The sequence below is a fragment of the Papio anubis genome, chromosome 7 (genome assembly GCF_008728515.1).
Source record: "Papio anubis isolate 15944 chromosome 7, Panubis1.0, whole genome shotgun sequence".
Taxonomy (NCBI): domain Eukaryota; kingdom Metazoa; phylum Chordata; class Mammalia; order Primates; family Cercopithecidae; genus Papio; species Papio anubis.
This window is the reverse complement of record NC_044982.1, coordinates 112,322,176-112,341,118: the sequence shown is the minus strand read 5'-3', so window position 1 is coordinate 112,341,118 and position 18,943 is coordinate 112,322,176. Positions and strand designations below refer to the sequence as shown.

The 18,943-nt window shown below is 38.1% G+C and overlaps 1 protein-coding gene across 20 annotated transcripts in view; it reads right to left on the bottom strand.

Annotated features, from left to right (window-relative positions):
- The window catches only part of SCAPER (S-phase cyclin A associated protein in the ER), a 553,621-nt gene that overhangs the window by 355,793 nt on the left and 178,885 nt on the right, over positions 1-18,943 (bottom strand). For all 20 annotated transcript variants that reach the window (XM_017960807.3, XM_021940762.2, XM_017960810.3 and 17 more), the window contains one exon: positions 555-636. In XM_017960807.3, coding sequence (XP_017816296.1) covers positions 555-636 — 82 coding nt within the window. The remainder of the gene's footprint in view (positions 1-554; positions 637-18,943) is intronic.

The window sequence follows — 18,943 nt, the reverse complement described above, 5'->3', positions numbered from 1 at the left end:
AAATTGCTGGCTGGGCGCGGTGGCTCAAGCCTGTAATCCCAGCACTTTGGGAGGCCGAGACGGGCGGATCACGAGATTAGGAGATCGAGACCATCCTGGCTAACACGGTGAAACCCCGTCTCTACTAAAAAATACAAAAAACTAGCCGGGCGAGGTGGCGGGCGCCTGTAGTCTCAGCTACTCGGGAGGCTGAGGCAGGAGAATGGCATAAACCCGGGAGGCGGAGCTTGCAGTGAGCTGAGATCCGGCCACTGCACTCCAGCCTGGGCGACAGAGCGAGACTCCGTCTCAAAAAAAAAAAAAAAACAAATTGCTTAGTAAAAACAGGAAATGTTAAATAAACTTCCTTAAATTTTTTTCCTCAATGGCTCTACCATATCAAAGTAAACTTAGTTTCCAGATATTGAGTTAGAATGATCATAGCGAAATCATATAAGCTTTGCTGTGCAAAGATTTAGAATACAAATTAATTCAATTTTTGCTCTACAAAATGTTGATCTCATGCTACACTGCAAGCCCTAAAATTTCAGTTTAAAAATATGTAATATCCTTACCTTGAGCTGAATTTTTTTCTGTAACTCTTCCATAGCTTCTTGTTGAGCAGCTGTGAGTGCTGCCAATCGTTCTTCCCTGTCTCTGTAAGAAGACAGTAAAAATTATAAACTCAACTGCTTAAAGTAACAAATCTCATGAGGCTCAAAAATACAATTAGGACACATAGGCTTATACAGTCTAAAGGGCTATTATTTTTTTTAAAAATATTCTTCTTAGAGTGCGTACTAAATCCCAGGTATATTGCTAATTAAACGTTTGGGAAACAATAGGGATGATCAGTTATGAAATGGACTTCTGGACCCAGGCATGGGTTTAAGCATTAGCTCAAAGACTGTCATTTGAATATGGCTGTTGAAAACTATATTTATCTCTATTCCCTTCCAAAAACACAATTAAACCACAAAAAAGAATAGAAAAGGCATAAACTCACAAAAACAAAGAAGAGGAAATAATCACAAAAAATGGACATCAATATTTCAAAAGCTGAGAAGCAATCCTGAGAAAGCTGAAATCTAAGCTTTCAGAGGGAAACTAATAAGCAAGGTGACTCTACTAGCAAAATTCCATTAAGAGTTCAGCAATTGAAAAAAACTATTCACTTATGAGGGAAGGGATAAAGGTTGAGGATAAAAATAAGCAGACTTGGAAAGCCTTAAAATACAGCAGGTCTCCAAATCTCCCCACGCCAGCAGAAGATGAAGAGATTACTCCCTAGAGGGGCTGAACAAAAGGACCTGCATTCAGGACAGAAGGCAAATTGGAGGTGAGATAATACACTGAAAACAGGAAGTTTAAGTGAAAATCTACATACTGAAATGGTGAGACAAGTAGCATCCTTCTATTTTAATTCATACAGCATGCATAGCCAGCTTTCCTCACCACTCCCCTCATGTATCCCAGAATTTAAAGTACAATAAATTAGAATAAATAAAAAGAAACAAACTGTTAACACACACACACACACACACAATGTATAAATATATTTTCTCTTTTATTATCTTAGTTCTTTTAAAAATATAGAACTGTATAAAGAAATAATTTATAAGATTAATGTTTCATTTATGACATTTATATGTAAGATATGTGAAAATAGTAACGCAAGGGGAAGAATGAAAGAGGAGGCCAGAACTTTGGTACAAAGTTGTTCTATTTTAACAAAATTAATTTAGTTTTATCCTAAAGTAGAATATAAGTCAAGATGAATACTATAATCCAAAAAGCAACTATTAAAGTAACAAAAATAATTTTTAAATAATGAAGAAAATAATACAACAAAAAGTGGTTTAATAAAAACAAAAGGTAAAGGAGAACAAAAAAGACTTGAGACATATAGAAAACAAGTATCAAAATGGCGGACATAAATTCAGTCATACCAAAAATTACATCAAATGAGAATTGACTAAACATTCCAATCAAAAGGCAGAAATTAGCAAACCAGATAGAAAAGTAAAACCCAACTACGTACAGCCTACAAGAGACAGATATGAGATACAAAAACACAAAAAGGATGAGGGTATAAGAACAGAAGACATACCATGTAAATAGTAGCTAATTTTTGTATTTTTAGTAGAGATGGGGTTTCACCATGTTGGCCAGGATGGTCTCGATCTCTTGACCTCATGATCCACCCGCCTTGGCCTCCCAAAGTGCTGGGATTACAGACGTGAGCCACCGCGCCCGGCCAAGAACTTTATAATAAGTGAGATCACTTAAGATGAAAAAGACAAATTCCTAGGAAGACATGAATTATCAAAGCTGATTCCAGCAGATATAGAAAAATCTCAATAGACCAAAAACAAGGGGAAAAAAACTTAACTGGTAATTTAAAATCTTCCCACAAAGAAAAACCCAAGCCCTGATGGCTTTACTGGTAAACTCACCCAAACATTTAGAAAGAAATAATACCAATCCTATGGAAATGGTTTCTCAAATAGAGCAGGAAAGAATACTTCCCCTTACATTCCATAAGGCCAGAATCGCCATAACACAAAAGCCAGACGAAAACATCACAAGAAAACTACAGATAAATACCCCTCATAAACATGCCCTTGGCAAGAAGCCAACAACATATAAAAACTATTATATATCATGACAAAGCAGGAATTAACCCAGGAATACAAGGTTATTTTAATACGCAAAAATTAATGTAACATACCATATTAATAAAATAAAGAGTAAAACCCATAGTCATCTCAATGGACCCACAAAAAGAAGGATTTCACCAAATTCAAAGTCCATTCATGTTAAAAGCTCTCAACAAACTAGAAATAGAAAGAAACTTCCTCAATCTATAAACTTTATCAAAAATCTACAGCAAAGATCATACATAGTGGTGAAAGACCAAATGCTTTCCCACTAAGATTGAGGACAAAACAAGGACACCCAATATCACAACTTCCACTGAACATTAAATACAAGGAGTGAACCAGTGCAAGAGGGCAAAAAGAAAAAAAAATAAATTAAAGGCATCCACATTAGAAATAGAGAACTAAAACAAACTTTATTCACAGATGCCATGAGCCTTTATGTATAAAAAGTACTAAAGAATAAAAATAATAATAATTAAAAAACTACCCAAACTAATACAGACAGTCCCCAACTTATAATCATTCAATTTACAGCTTTTTGACTTTATGATGAGTTTATAAGGACTTAACTCCATCGTAAGTTGAGGAACATCTGTAAGCAAGTTTAACAAGGTCATAAAAAACACAGTTGTAGAATGAAATAAATTAAAATCCACTGTATTTCCATATACTAGCAAGAAAAATCCAAAAATGAACCAAAGAAAACAATTCCATTTACAGCAGCTTTAAAGAGTACTTAGGAATAAATTTTAAAAAGAATTGCAAGACCTATATGCAAAAAACTACAAAACCTTGTTGTCAGAAATTAAAGGAGATCTAAACAGAGAGAAACATCACATTCATGGACTGTAATATACAATAATGTAAAGATGTCAATCTCCCTAAACTGACCTATAGATTCAATACACTTCCTATCAGAATCCTGCAAGCTATCTTGCAGAAACTGATAAGCTGAACCTAAAATTTATATGGAAAGCCAACTTTGAAAAAGAACAATGAAGTTGGAGAATTTATACTAATTTCAAAATATGCTATAAAACTGTATAGTTTTATAGCATATAAACCCTCCCAAGACTAAACTAGGAAGAAGTTGAATCCCTGAATAGACCAATAACAGGCTCTGAAATTGAGGCAATTAATAGCCTACCAACCAAAAAAGTCCAGGACCAGACAGATTCATAGTCGAATTCTACTACAGGTACAAAGAGGAGCTGGTACCATTCCTTCTGAAACTATACCAATCAATAGAAAAAGAGGGAATCCTCCCTAACTCATTTTATGAGGCCAGCATCATCCTGATACCAAAGTCAGGCAGAGACACAACAAAAAAAGAGAATTTTAGACCAATCTCCCCGAAGAACATTCATGCAAAAATCCTCAATAAAATATTGGCAAACCAAATCCAGCACTACATCAAAAAGCTTATTCACCACGATAAAGTGGGCTTCATCTCTGGGATGCAAGGCTGGTTCAACATACACAAATCAATAAACGTAATCCAGCATATAAACAGAACCAAAGATAAAAACCACATGATTATCTCAATAGATGCAGAAAAGGCCTTTGACAAAATTCAACAGCACTTCATGCTAAAAACGCTCAATAAATTCGATACTGATGGAATGTATCTCAAAATAATAAGAGCTATTTATGACAAACCCACAGCCAATATCTCACTGAATGAGTAAAAACTAGAAGCATTCCCTTTGAAAACTGGCACAAGACAGGGATGCCCTCTCTCACCACTCCTATTCAACATAGTGTTGGAAGTTGTGGCCAGGGCAATCAGGCAGGAGAAAGAAATAAAGGGTATTCAATTAGGAAAAGACAAAGTCAAATTATCCCTGTTTGCAGATGACATGATTGTATATTTAGAAAACTCCATCATCTCAGCCCAAAATCTCCTTAAGCTGATAAGCAACTTCAGCAAAGTCTCAGGATACAAAATCAATGTGTGAAAATCACAAGCATTCCTATACTCCAATAACAGACAAACAGAGTCAAATCATGAGTGAACTCCCATTCACAATTGCTTCAAAGAGAATAAAATACCTAGGAATCCAACTTATAGGGGATGTGAAGGACCTCTTCAAGGAAAACTACAAACCACTGCTCAACAAAATAAAAGAAGACACAAACAAGTGGACAAACATTCCATGCTCATGGATAGGAAGAATCAGTATTGTGAAAATGGACATACTGCCCAAAGTAATTTATAGATTCAATGCCATCCCCATCAAGCTACCAATGACCTTCTTCACAGAATTGGAAAACACTGCTTTAAAGTTCATATGGAACCAAAACAGAGCCCGCATTGCCAAGACAATCCTAATCGAAAAGAATAAAGCTGGAGGCATCACGCTACCTGACTTCAAACTATACTACAAGGCTACAGTAACCAAAACAGCATAGTACTGGTACCAAAACAGAGATATTGACCAACGGAACAGAACAGAACCCTTAGAAATAATACCACACATCTACAAACATGTGATCTTTGACAAACCTGACAAAAACAAGAACTGGGGAAAGGATTTCCTATTTAATAAATGGTGCTGGGAAAACTGGCTAGCCATATGTAGAAAGCTGAAACTGGATCCCTTCCTTACACCTTATACAAAAATTAATTCAAGATGGATTAAAGACTTAAACATCAGACCTAAAACCATAAAAACCCTAGAAGAAAACCTAGGCAATACCATTCAGGACACAGGCATGGGCAAGGACTTCATGTCTAAAACACCAAAAGCAACAGCAACAAAAGCCAAATTGAGATGGGATCTAATTAAACTAAAGAGCTTCTGCATAGCAAAAGAAACTACCATCAGACTCAACAGACAACCTACAGAATGGGATACCCGTCAGACAAAGGGCTAATATCCAGAATCTACAAAGAACTCAAATGAATTTACAAGAAAAAATCAAACAACCCCATCAAAAAGTGGGCAAAGGATATGAACAGATACTTCTCAAAAGAAGACATTTATGCAGTGAACAGACATATGAAAAAATGCACATCATCACTGGCCATCAGAGAAATGCACATCAAAACCACAATGAGATACCATCTCACACCAGTTAGAATGGCAATCATTAAAAAGTCAGGAAACAACAGGTGCTGGAGAGGATGTGGAGAAACAGGAACACTTTTACACTGTTGGTGGGACTGTAAACTAGTTCAACCATTGTGGAAGACAGTGTGGCGATTCCTCAAGGATCTAGAACTAGAAATACCATTTGAACCAGCAATCCCATTACTGGATATATACCCAAGGGGTTATAAATCATGCTACTATAAAGACATATGCACATGTATGTTTATTAAGGCACTATTCACAATAGCAAAGACTTGGAACCAACCTAAATATCCATCAATGATAGACTGGATTAAGAAAATGTGGCACATATACACCATGGAATACTACGCAGTCATAAAAAAGGATGAGTTCATATCCTTTGTAGGGACATGGATTCAGCTGGAAACAATCATTCTGAGCAAACTACCACAAGGACAGAAAACCAAACACCGCATGTTCTCACTCATAGCTGGGAACTGAACAACGAGAACACTTGGACACAGGGTGGGGAACATCACACACCGGGGCCTGTCGTGGGGTAGAGGGAGGGGGGAGAGTAAATGACCAGTTAATGGGTGCAGCACACCAACACTGCACGTGTGTGCGTGTAACAAACCTGCACATTGTGCACATGTACCCTAGAAAAAAAATTTAAAAAAAGAAAAATCAATCAACTAATTACCATATTAACAGATTAAAGGAGAAATTTTATAGAATTATTTCCATATTTTTAAAAAAACACCAAAGCACTTGAAAAACTCAACATCCACCCAGTAGCATAACATCCCCCAGCTGAACTGCTGCTATACCCTACCACATAGGGCCGAGTTACTGCAGAAGTGTTGAATTCTAGATGCTAGTGCACCTTCCCCTTAAAACTGAACTGAAGTGGGTTCCCACTAATTGGAGACCTCACGCCTCTAGCACACAGAAACAGTTGACATCTCCCCCAGCCCACATACACTGCCCCCCCCCCCCCCCCCCCACCAATACCACTGGTGAGACATCACCTCACACTTCCAGGAGCTTTGAGCCTCTGGCATACCAAAGTAGTTGCACCCCCAGCACCACAGCTGATGCAGTACCCCCACCCCCCACCCCAGGGATCCAAAGACTCTACTGACCCAAGTAGTTATGCCTTCTGGGGCTGACCAGATATGGCAACTTGACTTCCAGGGATTCAGAACCACGACTGAGCTGTGTTCTAGGCCAAAGAGACACAGTGCCCCATCTACCGAAAACTGGACGAGTCCCCCTACATTCCAATCTGCTGAGGCACCCTACCTCTCCAAGGAGTGGTCATTGATGCATTGTTTCCTACCCCAAAGGGCCCAAGATACAGCTGTATCTTGCCATTCCTGGGTCCTTGTTGCCACTGGACCCAGCCTCATAGAGCCTAGGCTATTATATCAAGCCAGGGTCCCAAGTGACCACTGTATACCATGCTCCTCATCACCCAGAGCCTGAGCTACCATGTTACACAGTTGGTTCTGGATCCCAAATGGTGACTCTTCACTGCTCCCCAGGAATTGAGTCTCCAGATACACCTTCTTCCCCAGAATCATGCCAGTGCCCCCTCCAAGGTCAGAAGCATGGCAACATCCCAGCCCCCTGGGCCCAAGCTGCTGGGGTATGCCCCACAGCAACAAACCCTGTGTAGTGGGAGAACTGAATCCACTCATGCCTTGGAGAGAGAACATATGCCTGAAGTCACAGGTGCTCCAGTAGTTTCACAGGACCCTAAGCCCAGGAATTTGGCTCCACAGCTGCTCTGAGCCCCTGTGCCCTGCAACCCAGTGCTGCTATGGCTGCCTGTGTGCAATGTCAGACCTGTTACCAAAAGAAATCCCCTCAATGAAGATTCCCTACTAGGGGGAAAACAAGAACAGGAAGACCCCTACAACCTTTGCCCTAATAACCTCAGCAGCCACCATCACTGATACAGACTCCTACAGTCTAGACCACTGAGGCACTCACAGTGTGCACTGACATTGATCACAACTAAGAAGCTACATGACAACTACACCACTGCACCCACACAGAAGCAGAGCCACTGTGTCCCATACCCAAGCAGTATTCCCAGGCCCATCTTCAGGTGAAAGTCTTCCCCTTCCCACTCTGTAAAGTTGGAAAGATATGACTGCACTATCAGATGTACAAACAAGGCAGGGTCATAAGAAACATGAAAAGGCAAGGAAATATGAAACCACTAAAAGGAACACAGTAACTCTCCAGTAACTGACCCCAAAGAAACAGAAATCTACAAATTCTCTAAAAAGTAATTCAAAATAATGAACTAAGGAAACTCAGTGAAACATAAGAGAATAAAAACAGACCATTCGATGAAACTAGAAAACTAAACCATGATCTGAATGAGAAATTCAATAAAAGAGATATTTTTAAAAATCTAAATAAAAATCTTAGAACTGAAGAATTCAATGAAATAAAAAAATACCACAGAGGGTTCAACAGCAGACTAGATCAAGCCTGAAGGCTTCTGAACTGACTCAGAAGAGAAGAAAAAGGAAAAAGAATGAAGAGAGCCTATGGGATACCACTAAGCAAACAAATATTCACATTGTAGGAATTCCAAAGAGGGAAAAAACAGAAAAGGCTTATATAAATAAAATAATTGGTAAAAAAAAAAACTTCCTAAATCTTGGGACTTAGGAAGAGACAGATATTTATATACAAGTCAATGAAGCTCAAAGATCCTCAGATAAACTTTAGAAGGTTCTCTCCAAGGTACATTATAATCAAACTGTCAAATCTGAAAAGACAATGAAATAATTTTAAAAATAGCAAGAAAAAACTATCAAGTCACATATAAGGGGATGTCCATCAGAGTATCATTGAACTTTTCTGTAGAAACCTTGCAAGCCTGGGGAATGGGATGACATATTCAAGATGATGAAAGGGGGAAAAAAAATCTGCCGGCTAAGAATACTATACCAAGGAAAACTATCCTTCAGAAATGAAGGAGAAATAAAGTCTTCCCCAGACAAATGAAGTTGAAGGAATTCACTGACACTAGACCTGTGTTACAAGAAATGCTTATTCAAGCAGAAAGAAAATTATAATAATTACCACCATGAATACATGTAAAGTATAAAACTCACTGGTAGACATAAATACTTAGTCAAATCAGAATACTTTGAAACTGTAAGTGTGGTATGTAAGCCACACATATCTCTATTATGAAGGTTAAAAGTCAAAATAGCCAAAAGTAACAAAAACTACAATAAGTTTTTAAGGAATACATAATATAAAAAGGCAACTATTGTGACATCAAAAACATGACTTTTGGGGTGGACAGTAAAAGTCTAGTTTTTGTATGTGCCAGAAATTAACTTAAAACAGTTGATAACAGTTATCAACTTAAAACAGTTGATAACAACTTAACAGTTGTTAAGTATAACAGTATAAGATGTTTTGTATAAGCTCATAGTAACCACAAAACAAAAAACTATAGCAAATATACAAATAATAAAGAGATCATTATTTAATGATAAAGGGGTCAGTTCATCAATGGGACATAACAATTGTAAATTTACATGCACCTAACATTGGAGCACTAAAACTATAAAGCAAATATTAACGAACATGAAGGGAAAAATAGATAGCAATATAATAATAGTAGGGGACTTCAATACCCCACTGTCAACAATAGATAAACTAGAGAGAAAATAAATACTAGACTTAATTGTACTTTGACCAAATGGACCTCATATACACAGGCAGAACATCCCATCAAAAGCAATACATTTTTTTCTAGTCCACATAAATCATTATCCAGGATAGACCATATGTTAAACCACAAAACAAGTCATCTTAACAAATTAAAGAAGATTCAAATTGTATCTATTGTTGTTTCAAATCACCATGATATAAAACTAGAAATCAATAAAAGAAGGAATCCTGAAAATTTCATAAATACATGGCTATTAAATAACATGCTCCTGAATAAGTCATGAGTTAAAGAAGAAATCAAAAGGGAAATTAAAAAATATCTTCGGACAAACAACAATAGAAACACAACATAGCAAAATCTATGGGTTGCAGCAACAGCAGTTCTAAGAGGGAAGTTTATAGCTTCTGCATAACAAAGAAAAAAGTCAATAAAACATTAGCCTAAGGACTGGGGAAAATATGTACAGCCCATATATCTAATAAAGAGTTAATATCCAAAATATATAAAGAACTAGGCCAGGCATAGTGGCTCATGCCTGTAATCCCAGCACTTTGGAAGGCAAAAGTGGGCGGATCACTTAAGGCCAGGGGTTCGAAAATCAGACAGGCATGATGGCACACACCTATAATCCCAGCTACTCAGGTGGCTGAAGCACAAGAATCACTGGAACCCAGGAAGTGGAGGTTGCAGTGAGCCAAAATCATGCCACTTCACTCCAGCCTGGACAAGAGAACAAGATTCTGCCTCAAAAAGAAAAAAAGCAAGGTAAAAACAAAACAAAACAAAAAACAAACAAAAAAAACAAAACCAAGCAAAACAGATATTAAAAAAAACCTCATAAACTCAATAGTAGAAAAACAAACTGATTTTAAAATGGGCAAAGAATCTGCCTAGACATTTCTCCAAAGAAGTCATAAAAATAGTCAGTAGATATATAGAAAGGTGTTGAACATCATTAATCATCAAGGAAATGAACATTAAAACTATTATGAAATACTAACTCACAACCATTAGATGACTGTTATCAAAAGGTCAAAAAACAAATGTTGGTGAGGGTATGGAGAAAAGGGAACTCTTTTACACTGTTGGTGAGAGTGTGGCTTGGTACAGCCATCTGGAAAACAGTGTGGAGGTTTCTAAAGAAATAGAACTACCATATGACCAGCTGATTCCTCTTCTGACAATACACCCAAAGGAAATGAAATCACCACTTCATAAAGATATTTGCACTTCCATGTTTCCTACGGCATTATTCACAGTAGCCAAGATATGAAAGCAAACTAAGTGTCTATCAAAGAAACAATGATAAAGAAATTGTAGTATATATATCATTTAGCCCTAAAAGTAACAAGGCATTGCCATTTGCCACAACATGGATGAGCCTAGAGAACATTATCCTAAGTAAAATGAGCCAGACACAGAAAGAAAAATATTGCATGATCTCACTTATATGTGAAATCTTTTTAAAAATTCAATTATACAGAGATAGAAGACAAGATATTGGTTATCAGGGGTGTGCATAAGAGGGAGAGGGCAGAAACAGGGAGATGCAGATCCGAGGATACAAAACTGCAGATATGTAAGATGAACAAGTCTAGAGATCTAATGTACAACAAGAGGGCTACAGGTAATAAAACTGTACAGTATTGGGATTTGTGATGAATAAGATTTTAGTTGCCCTTGCCACTAAAACAAATAAAATGGGTAACTATCTGAGAAGATAGATATGTTAGTCTGCTTCACTATAGTAACCCTTTTACAATCAATATGTATTCTACAACAACATGATGTGTACCTTAAATAAACAACAAATAAAAACTATTTTTTAAAAAACCTAAGGCAGATATCCTTAATAGTTGTGGAAAGCATTCCTTATAAATAAGATGCACACTAACAAAACAAAAGGCATAGAGATGAGGAAGAAAACCCAAACTATATATTGGTAGATGATACGTTTATTTATGTAGAAAATGCTAAAAAAAAATCTAAGATTAATTATTAGAATGGTTAACAGAACTTATCGAGATTGCTGGAAACAAAATTAATGGTATTTCTAAACACCAGCAACATACAAATTTAAAAAACACTTAAAGAGATTTTATTTATAATTGTGTAACCGGATAAAACAATAACTAAAAAAATCATAAAATGTGTACAAAAAATAAAATAGGAATAAACATAACAAGGATGAGAAAAACAGATGCAATGAAAACTACAAAACATTGTTGAAAGGAACTGAAGACGCAAATAAATGGAAAGACATCATGTGTTCATGGACTGGAAAACTCACCACTGTTAAGATGTCCATATTGGCTGCCTCATCCTTTACAAGCAGCCCACCCTGAATTCTCTCTCTTAGCGTATACGTTTACCAAAAAAAAAAAAAGCCATACTTCCCAAAGCAATCTATAGATTCAATGCAATCCCTATCAAAATCCCAATGACTTATTTTTTACAAAAATTAAAAAATTCACATGAATCTCAAAGGATCCTCAAACCAAAACAATCTTGAAAAGAAAAAAGAGGCTCACATTTTCTGATTTCAAAATATGCTACAAAACTATAGTAATCAAAACAGTATGGGCTAGCATAAAGACAAACATGTACAGTCCAATGAAACAGAACAGAGAGCCAAGAAAGAGCGCCATCATATGTAAGTCAAATAATTTCGACAAGGGTGGCAAAACCATTCAATAGAGAAAGGACAGTCTTTTCAACAAGAGGTGATGGGAAAACTGAATATGTGCAAAAGAATGAAGTTGAATCCTTACCTTACACCATATACAAAAATTAACTAAAACTGTATCCAAGATCTAAACATAAGACCTAAAACTATAAAAATGTTACAAGAAAATCCAAGGAGAAAACTTCACAACATTGGATTTGGCTATGATTTCTTGAATATGACAACAAAAGTAAAGGCAACAACAATAAAAATAGACAAACTGAACTACATCCAAATTTAAAACTCCTGTGCTTCAATAGACATTATCAACAAAATGAAAAGTCAACCTACAGAATGGGAGAAAGTATCAGTAAATTGTATCTTTGATAAAGGGTTAATGTCCAGAATACATTAAAAAAAAAACAAACTCTATAACCCAACAAGAAAATAATCAGATTAAAAAATAGGCAAAGGACCTAAGTGGTAACCTCTCCCCAACAATATAAAGAAATGGTCAATAAGCACATGAAAAGCTGCTAAAGGTCATTAATCACTAGGGAAATGCAAATCAAAACCAGAATGAGACACCACTTCACACTCTTCAAAAAGGCTATTTTTAAAAAACAAAATAACAAGCATTGGTGAGGATGTGGAACCCTTGTGCAATGCTGGTAAGAACATAAAAATGGTACACCAGCTATGAAAAACAGTAGGGTTCTCCTCAAATAAAATAAAATAAAATAAAATTAGTATATAATCCACCCGCTTCACTTTTGGAATTAAAAAGCAGAGACTAAAACATGCATTTGTAACACCTGTGTTTATAACAGCATTATTCACAATAGTCAAAAGGTAGAAGCAACTCAAGTGTCTTTCAACAAAGAAACGAATAAATATAATGTGGTATTATACATACAATGAAATACTATTCAGTCTTTTTTTTTTTTTCAAATATACTTTAAGTTCTAGGGTACATGTGGATAACGTGCAGGTTTGTTACATGTGTATACTTGTGCCATGTTGGCGTGCTGCACCCATCAACTCGTCAGCACCCATCAACTCGTCATTTACATCAGGTATAACTCCCAATGCAATCCCTCCCCCCTCCCCCCCTTCCCCCTCCCCGTGATAGGCCCCAGTGTGTGATGTTCCCCTTCCCCAGTCCAAGTGATCTCATTGTTCAGTTCCCACCTATGAGTGAGAACATGCGGTGTTTGGTTTTCTGTTCTTGTGATAGTTTGCTGAGAATGATGGTTTCCAGTTGCATCCATGTCCCTACAGAGGACACAAGCTCATCCTTTTTTATGGCTGCATAGTATTCCATGGTGTATATGTGCCACATTTTCTTAATCCAGTCTGTCACTGATGGACATTTGGGTTGATTCCAAGTCTTTGCTATTGTGAATAGTGCCGCAATAAACATACGTGTGCATGTGTCTTTATAGCAGCATGATTTATAATCTTTTGGGTATATACCCAGTAATCAGATGGCTGGGTCATATGGTACATCTAGTTCTAGATCCTTGAGGAATCGCCATACTGTTTTCCATAATGGTTGAACTAGTTTACAATCCCACCAACAGTGTAAAAGTGTTCCTATTTCTCCACATCCTCTCCAGCACCTGTTGTTTCCTGACTTTTTAATGATCGCCATTCTAACTGGTGTGAGATGGTATCTCATTGTGGTTTTGATTTGCATTTCTCTGATGGCCAGTGATGATGAGCATTTTTTCATGTGTCTGTTGGCTGTATGAATGTCTTCTTTTGAGAAGTGTCTGTTCATATCCTTTGCCCACTTTTCGATGGGGTTGCTTGTTTTTTTCTTGTAAATTTGTTTGAGTACTTTGTAGGTTCTGGATATTAGCCCTTTGTCAGATGAGTAGATTGCAAAAATTTTCTCCCATTCTGTAGGTTGCCTGTTCACTCTGATGGTAGTTTCTTTTGCTGTGCAGAAGCTCTTTAGTTTAATTAGATACCATTTGTCAATTTTGGCTTTTGTTGCCGTTGCTTTTGGTGTTTTAGACATGAAGTCCTTGCCCATGCCTATGTCCTGAATGGTATTACCTAGGTTTTCTTCTAGCGTTTTTATGGTAATAGGTCTAACATTTAAGTCTCTAATCCATCTTGAATTAATTTTCGTATAAGGAGTAAGGAAAGGATCCAGTTTCAGCTTTCTACTTATGGCTAGCCAATTTTCCCAGCACCATTTATTAAACAGGGAATCCTTTCCCCATTTCTTGTTTTTCTGAGGTTTGTCAAAGATCAGATGGCTATAGATGTGTGGTATTATTTCTGAGGACTCTGTTCTGTTCCATTGATCTATATCTCTGTTTTGGTACCAGTACCATGCTGTTTTGGTTACTGTAGCCTTGTAGTATAGTTTGAAGTCAGGTAGCGTGATGCCTCCAGCTTTGTTCTTTTGACTTAGGATTATCTTGGCAAGGTGGGCTCTTTTTTGGTTCCATGTGAACTTTAAAGCAGTTTTTTCCAATTCTGTGAAGAAAGTCATTGGTAGCTTGATGGGGATGGCATTGAATCTATAAATTACCTTGGGCAATATGGCCATTTTCACCATACTGATTCTTCCTATCCATGGGCATGGTATGTTCTTCCATTTGTTTGTGTCCTCTTTTATTTCACTGAGCAGTGGCTTGTAGTTCTCCTTGAAGAGGTCCTTTACATCCCTAGTAAGTTGGATTCCTAGGTATTTGATTCTCTTTGAAGCAATTGTGAATGGAAGTTCATTCATGATTTGGCTGTTTGTCTGTTACTGGTGTATAAGAATGCTTGTGATTTTTGCACATTAATTTTGTATCCTGAGACTTTGCTGAAGTTGTTTATCAGCTTAAGGAGATTTTGGGCTGAGACAATAGGGTTTTCTAAATATACAATCATGTCATCTGCAAACAGGGACAATTTGACTTCTTCTTTTCCTAACTGAATACCCTTGATTTCTTTCTCTTGCCTGATTGCCCTAGCCAGAACTTCCAACACTATGTTGAATAGGAGTGGTGAGAGAGGGCATCCCTGTCTTGTGCCAGTTTTCAAAGGGAATTTTTCCAGTTTTTGCCCATTCAGTATGATATTGGCTGTGGGTCTGTCATAAATAGCTCTTATTATTTTGAGATACGTTCCATCAATACCGAATTTATTGAGCGTTTTTAGCATGAATTGCTGTTGAATTTTGTCAAAGGCCTTTTCTGCATCTATTGAGATAATCATGTGGTTTTTGTCTTTGGTTCTGTTTATATGCTGGATTACGTTTATTGACTTGCGTATGTTGAACCAGCCTTGCATCCCAGGGATGAAGCCCACTTGATCATGGTGGATAAGCTTTTTGATGTGTTGCTGAATCTGGTTTGCCAGTATTTTATTGAGGATTTTTGCATCGATGTTCATCAGGGATATTGGTCTAAAATTCTCTTATTTTGTTGTGTCTCTGCCAGGCTTTGGTATCAGGATGATGTTGGCCTCATAAAATGAGTTAGGGAGGATTCCCTCTTTTTCTATTGATTGGAATAGTTTCAGAAGGAATGGTACCAGCTCCTCCTTGTACCTCTGGTAGAATTCAGCTGTGAATCCATCTGGTCCTGGACTTTTTTTGGTTGGTAGGCTATTAATTATTGCCTCAATTTCAGAGCCTGCTATTGGTCTATTCAGGGATTCAGCCTCTTCCTGGTTTAGTCTTGGGAGAGTGTAAGCGTCCAGGAAATTATCCATTTCTTCTAGATTTTCCAGTTTATTTGCGTAGAGGTGTTTATAGTATTCTCTAATGGTAGTTTGTATTTCTGTGGAGTCGGTGGTGATAACCCCTTTATCATTTTTTATTGCATCTATTTGATTCTTCTCTCTTTTCTTCTTTATTAGTCTTGCTAATGGTCTATCAATTTTGTTGATCTTTTCAAAAAACCAACTCCTGGATTCATTGATTTTTTGGAGGATTTTTTGTGTCTCTATCTCCTTCAGTTCTGCTCTGATCTTAGTGATTTCTTGCCTTCTGCTAGCTTTCGAATGTGTTTGCTCTTGCTTCTCTAGTTCTTTTAATTGTGATGTTAGAGTGTCAATTTTAGATCTTTCCAGCTTTCTCTTGTGGGCATTTAGTGCTATAAATTTTCCTCTACACACTGCTTTAAATGTGTCCCAGAGATTCCGGTATGTTGTATCTTTGTTCTCATTGGTTTCAAAGAACATCTTTATTTCTGCCTTCATTTCGTTATGTACCCAGTAGTCATTCAGGAGCAGGTTGTTCAGTTTCCATGTAGTTGAGCGGTTTTGATTGAGTTTCTTAGTCCTGAGTTCTAGTTTGATTGCACTGTGGTCTGAGAGACAGTTTGTTATAATTTCTGTTCTTGTACATTTGCTGAGGAGTGCTTTACTTCCAATTATGTGGTCAATTTTGGAATAAGTGTGATGTGGTGCTGAGTAGAATGTATATTCTGTTGATTTGGGGTGGAGAGTTCTGTAGATGTCTATTAGGTCTGCTTGCTGCAGAGATGAGTTCAATTCCTGGATATCCTTGTTAACTTTCTGTCTCGTTGATCTGTCTAATGTTGACAGTGGGGTGTTGAAGTCTCCCATTATTATTGTATGGGAGTCTAAGTCTCTTTGTAAGTCTCTAAGGACTTGCTTTATGAATCTGGGTGCTCCTGTATTGGGTGCATATATATTTAGGATAGTTAGCTCTTCCTGTTGAATTGATCCCTTTACCATTATGTAATGGCCTTCTTTGTCTCTTTTGATCTTTGGTTTAAAGTCTGTTTTATCAGAGACTAGTATTGCAACCCCTGCTTTTTTTTGTTCTCTACTTGCTTGGTAGACCTTCCTCCATCCCTTTATTTTGAGCCTATATATGTCTCTGCATGTCAGATGGGTCTCCTGAATACAGCACACTGATGGGTCTTGACTCTTTATCCAGTTTGCCAGTCTGTGTCTTTTAATTGGAGCATTTAGTCCATTTACATTTAAGGTTAATATTGTTATGTGTGAACTTGATCCTGCCATTATGATATTAACTGGTTATTTTGCTCGTTAGTTGATGCAGTTTCTTCCTAGCCTCGATGGTCTTTACATTTTGGCATGTTTTTGCAATGGCTGGTACCGGTTCTTCCTTTCCATGTTTAGTGCTTCCTTCAGGGTCTCTTGTAAGGCAGGCCTGGTGGTGACAAAATCTCTAAGCATTTGCTTATCTGTAAAGGATTTTATTTCTCCTTCACTTATGAAACTTAGTTTGGCTGGATATGAAATTCTGGGTTTAAAATTCTTTTCTTTAAGAATGTTGAATATTGGCCCCTACTCTCTTCTGGCTTGGAGAGTTTCTGCCGAGAGATCTGCTGTTAGTCTGATGGGCTTCCCTTTGTGGGTAACCCGACCTTTCTCTCTGGCTGCCCTTAAGATTTTTTCCTTCATTTCAACTTTGGGGAATCTGGCAATTGTGTGTCTTGGAGTTGCTCTTCTCGAGGAGTATCTTTGTGGCGTTCTCTGTATTTCCTGGATTTGAATGTTGGCCTGCCCTACTAGGTTGGGGAAGTTCTCCTGGATGATATCCTGAAGAGTGTTTTCCAACTTGGTTCCATTTTCCCCCTCACTTTCCGGCACCCCAATCAGACGTAGATTTGGTCTTTTTACATAATCCCATACTTCTTGCAGGCTTTGTTCATTTCTTTTTCTTCTTTTTTCTTTAGGTTTCTCTTCTGGCTTCATTTCATTCATTTGATCCTCAATCGCTGATACTCTTTCTTCCAGTTGATCGAGTCGGTTACTGAAGCTTGTGCATTTGTCACGTATTTCTCGTGTCATGGTTTTCATCTCTGTCCTTTCGTTTATGGCCTTCTCTGCATTAATTATTCTGGTTATCAATTCTTCCACTCTTTTTTCAAGATTTTTAGTTTCTTTGCGCTGGGTACGTAATTCCTCCTTTAGCGCTGAGAAGTTTGATGGACTGGAGCCTTCTTTCATCTAGTCAAAGTCATTCTCCGTCCAGCTTTGATCCATTGCTGGCAATGAGCTGCGTTCCTTTGCAGGGGGAGATGCGTTCTTAGTTTTTGAAATTCCAGCTTTTCTGCCCTGCTTTTTCCCCATCTTTGTGGTTTTATCTGCCTCTGGTCTTTGATGATGGTGACGTACTAATGGGGTTTTGGTGTGGGTGTCCTTCCTGTTTGTTAGTTTTCCTTCTAACAGTCAGGACCCTCAGCTGTCGGTCTGTTGGAGATTGCTTGAGGTCCACTCCACACCCTGTTTGCCTGGGTATCAGCAGCACAGGCTGCAGAAGATAGAATATTGGTGAACAGCGAGTATACCTGTCTGATTCTTGCTATGGAAGCTTCCTCTCAGGGGTGTACTCCACCGTGTGAGGTGTGGGGTGTCGGTCTGCCCCTAGTGGGGGATGTCTCCCAGTTAGGCTACTCAGGGGTCAGGGACCCACTTGAGCAGGTAGTCTGTCCGTTCTCAGATCTCAACCTCCGCGTTGGGAGATCCACTGCTCACTTCAAAGCTGTCAGACAGCGTCGTTTGCATCTGCAGAGGTTTCAGCTGCTTTTTGTTGTTGTTGTTGTTGTTGATCCACTGCTCACTTCAAAGCTGTCAGACAGAGTCGTTTGCATCTGCAGAGGTTTCAGCTGCTTTTTCTTGTTGTTGTTGTTGTTGTTGTTTAGCTGTGCCCTGTCCCCAGAGGTGGAGTCTACAGAGACAGGTAGGACTCCTTGAGCTGCTGTGAGCTCCACCCAGTTGGAGCTTCCCAGCCGCTTTGTTTATCTACTTAAGCCTCAGCAATGGTGGGCACCCCTCCCCCAGCCTTGCTGCTCCCTTGCCCGGAGATCGCAGACTGCTGTGCTAGCAATGAGGGAGGCTCCGTGGGCGTGGGACCCTCCCG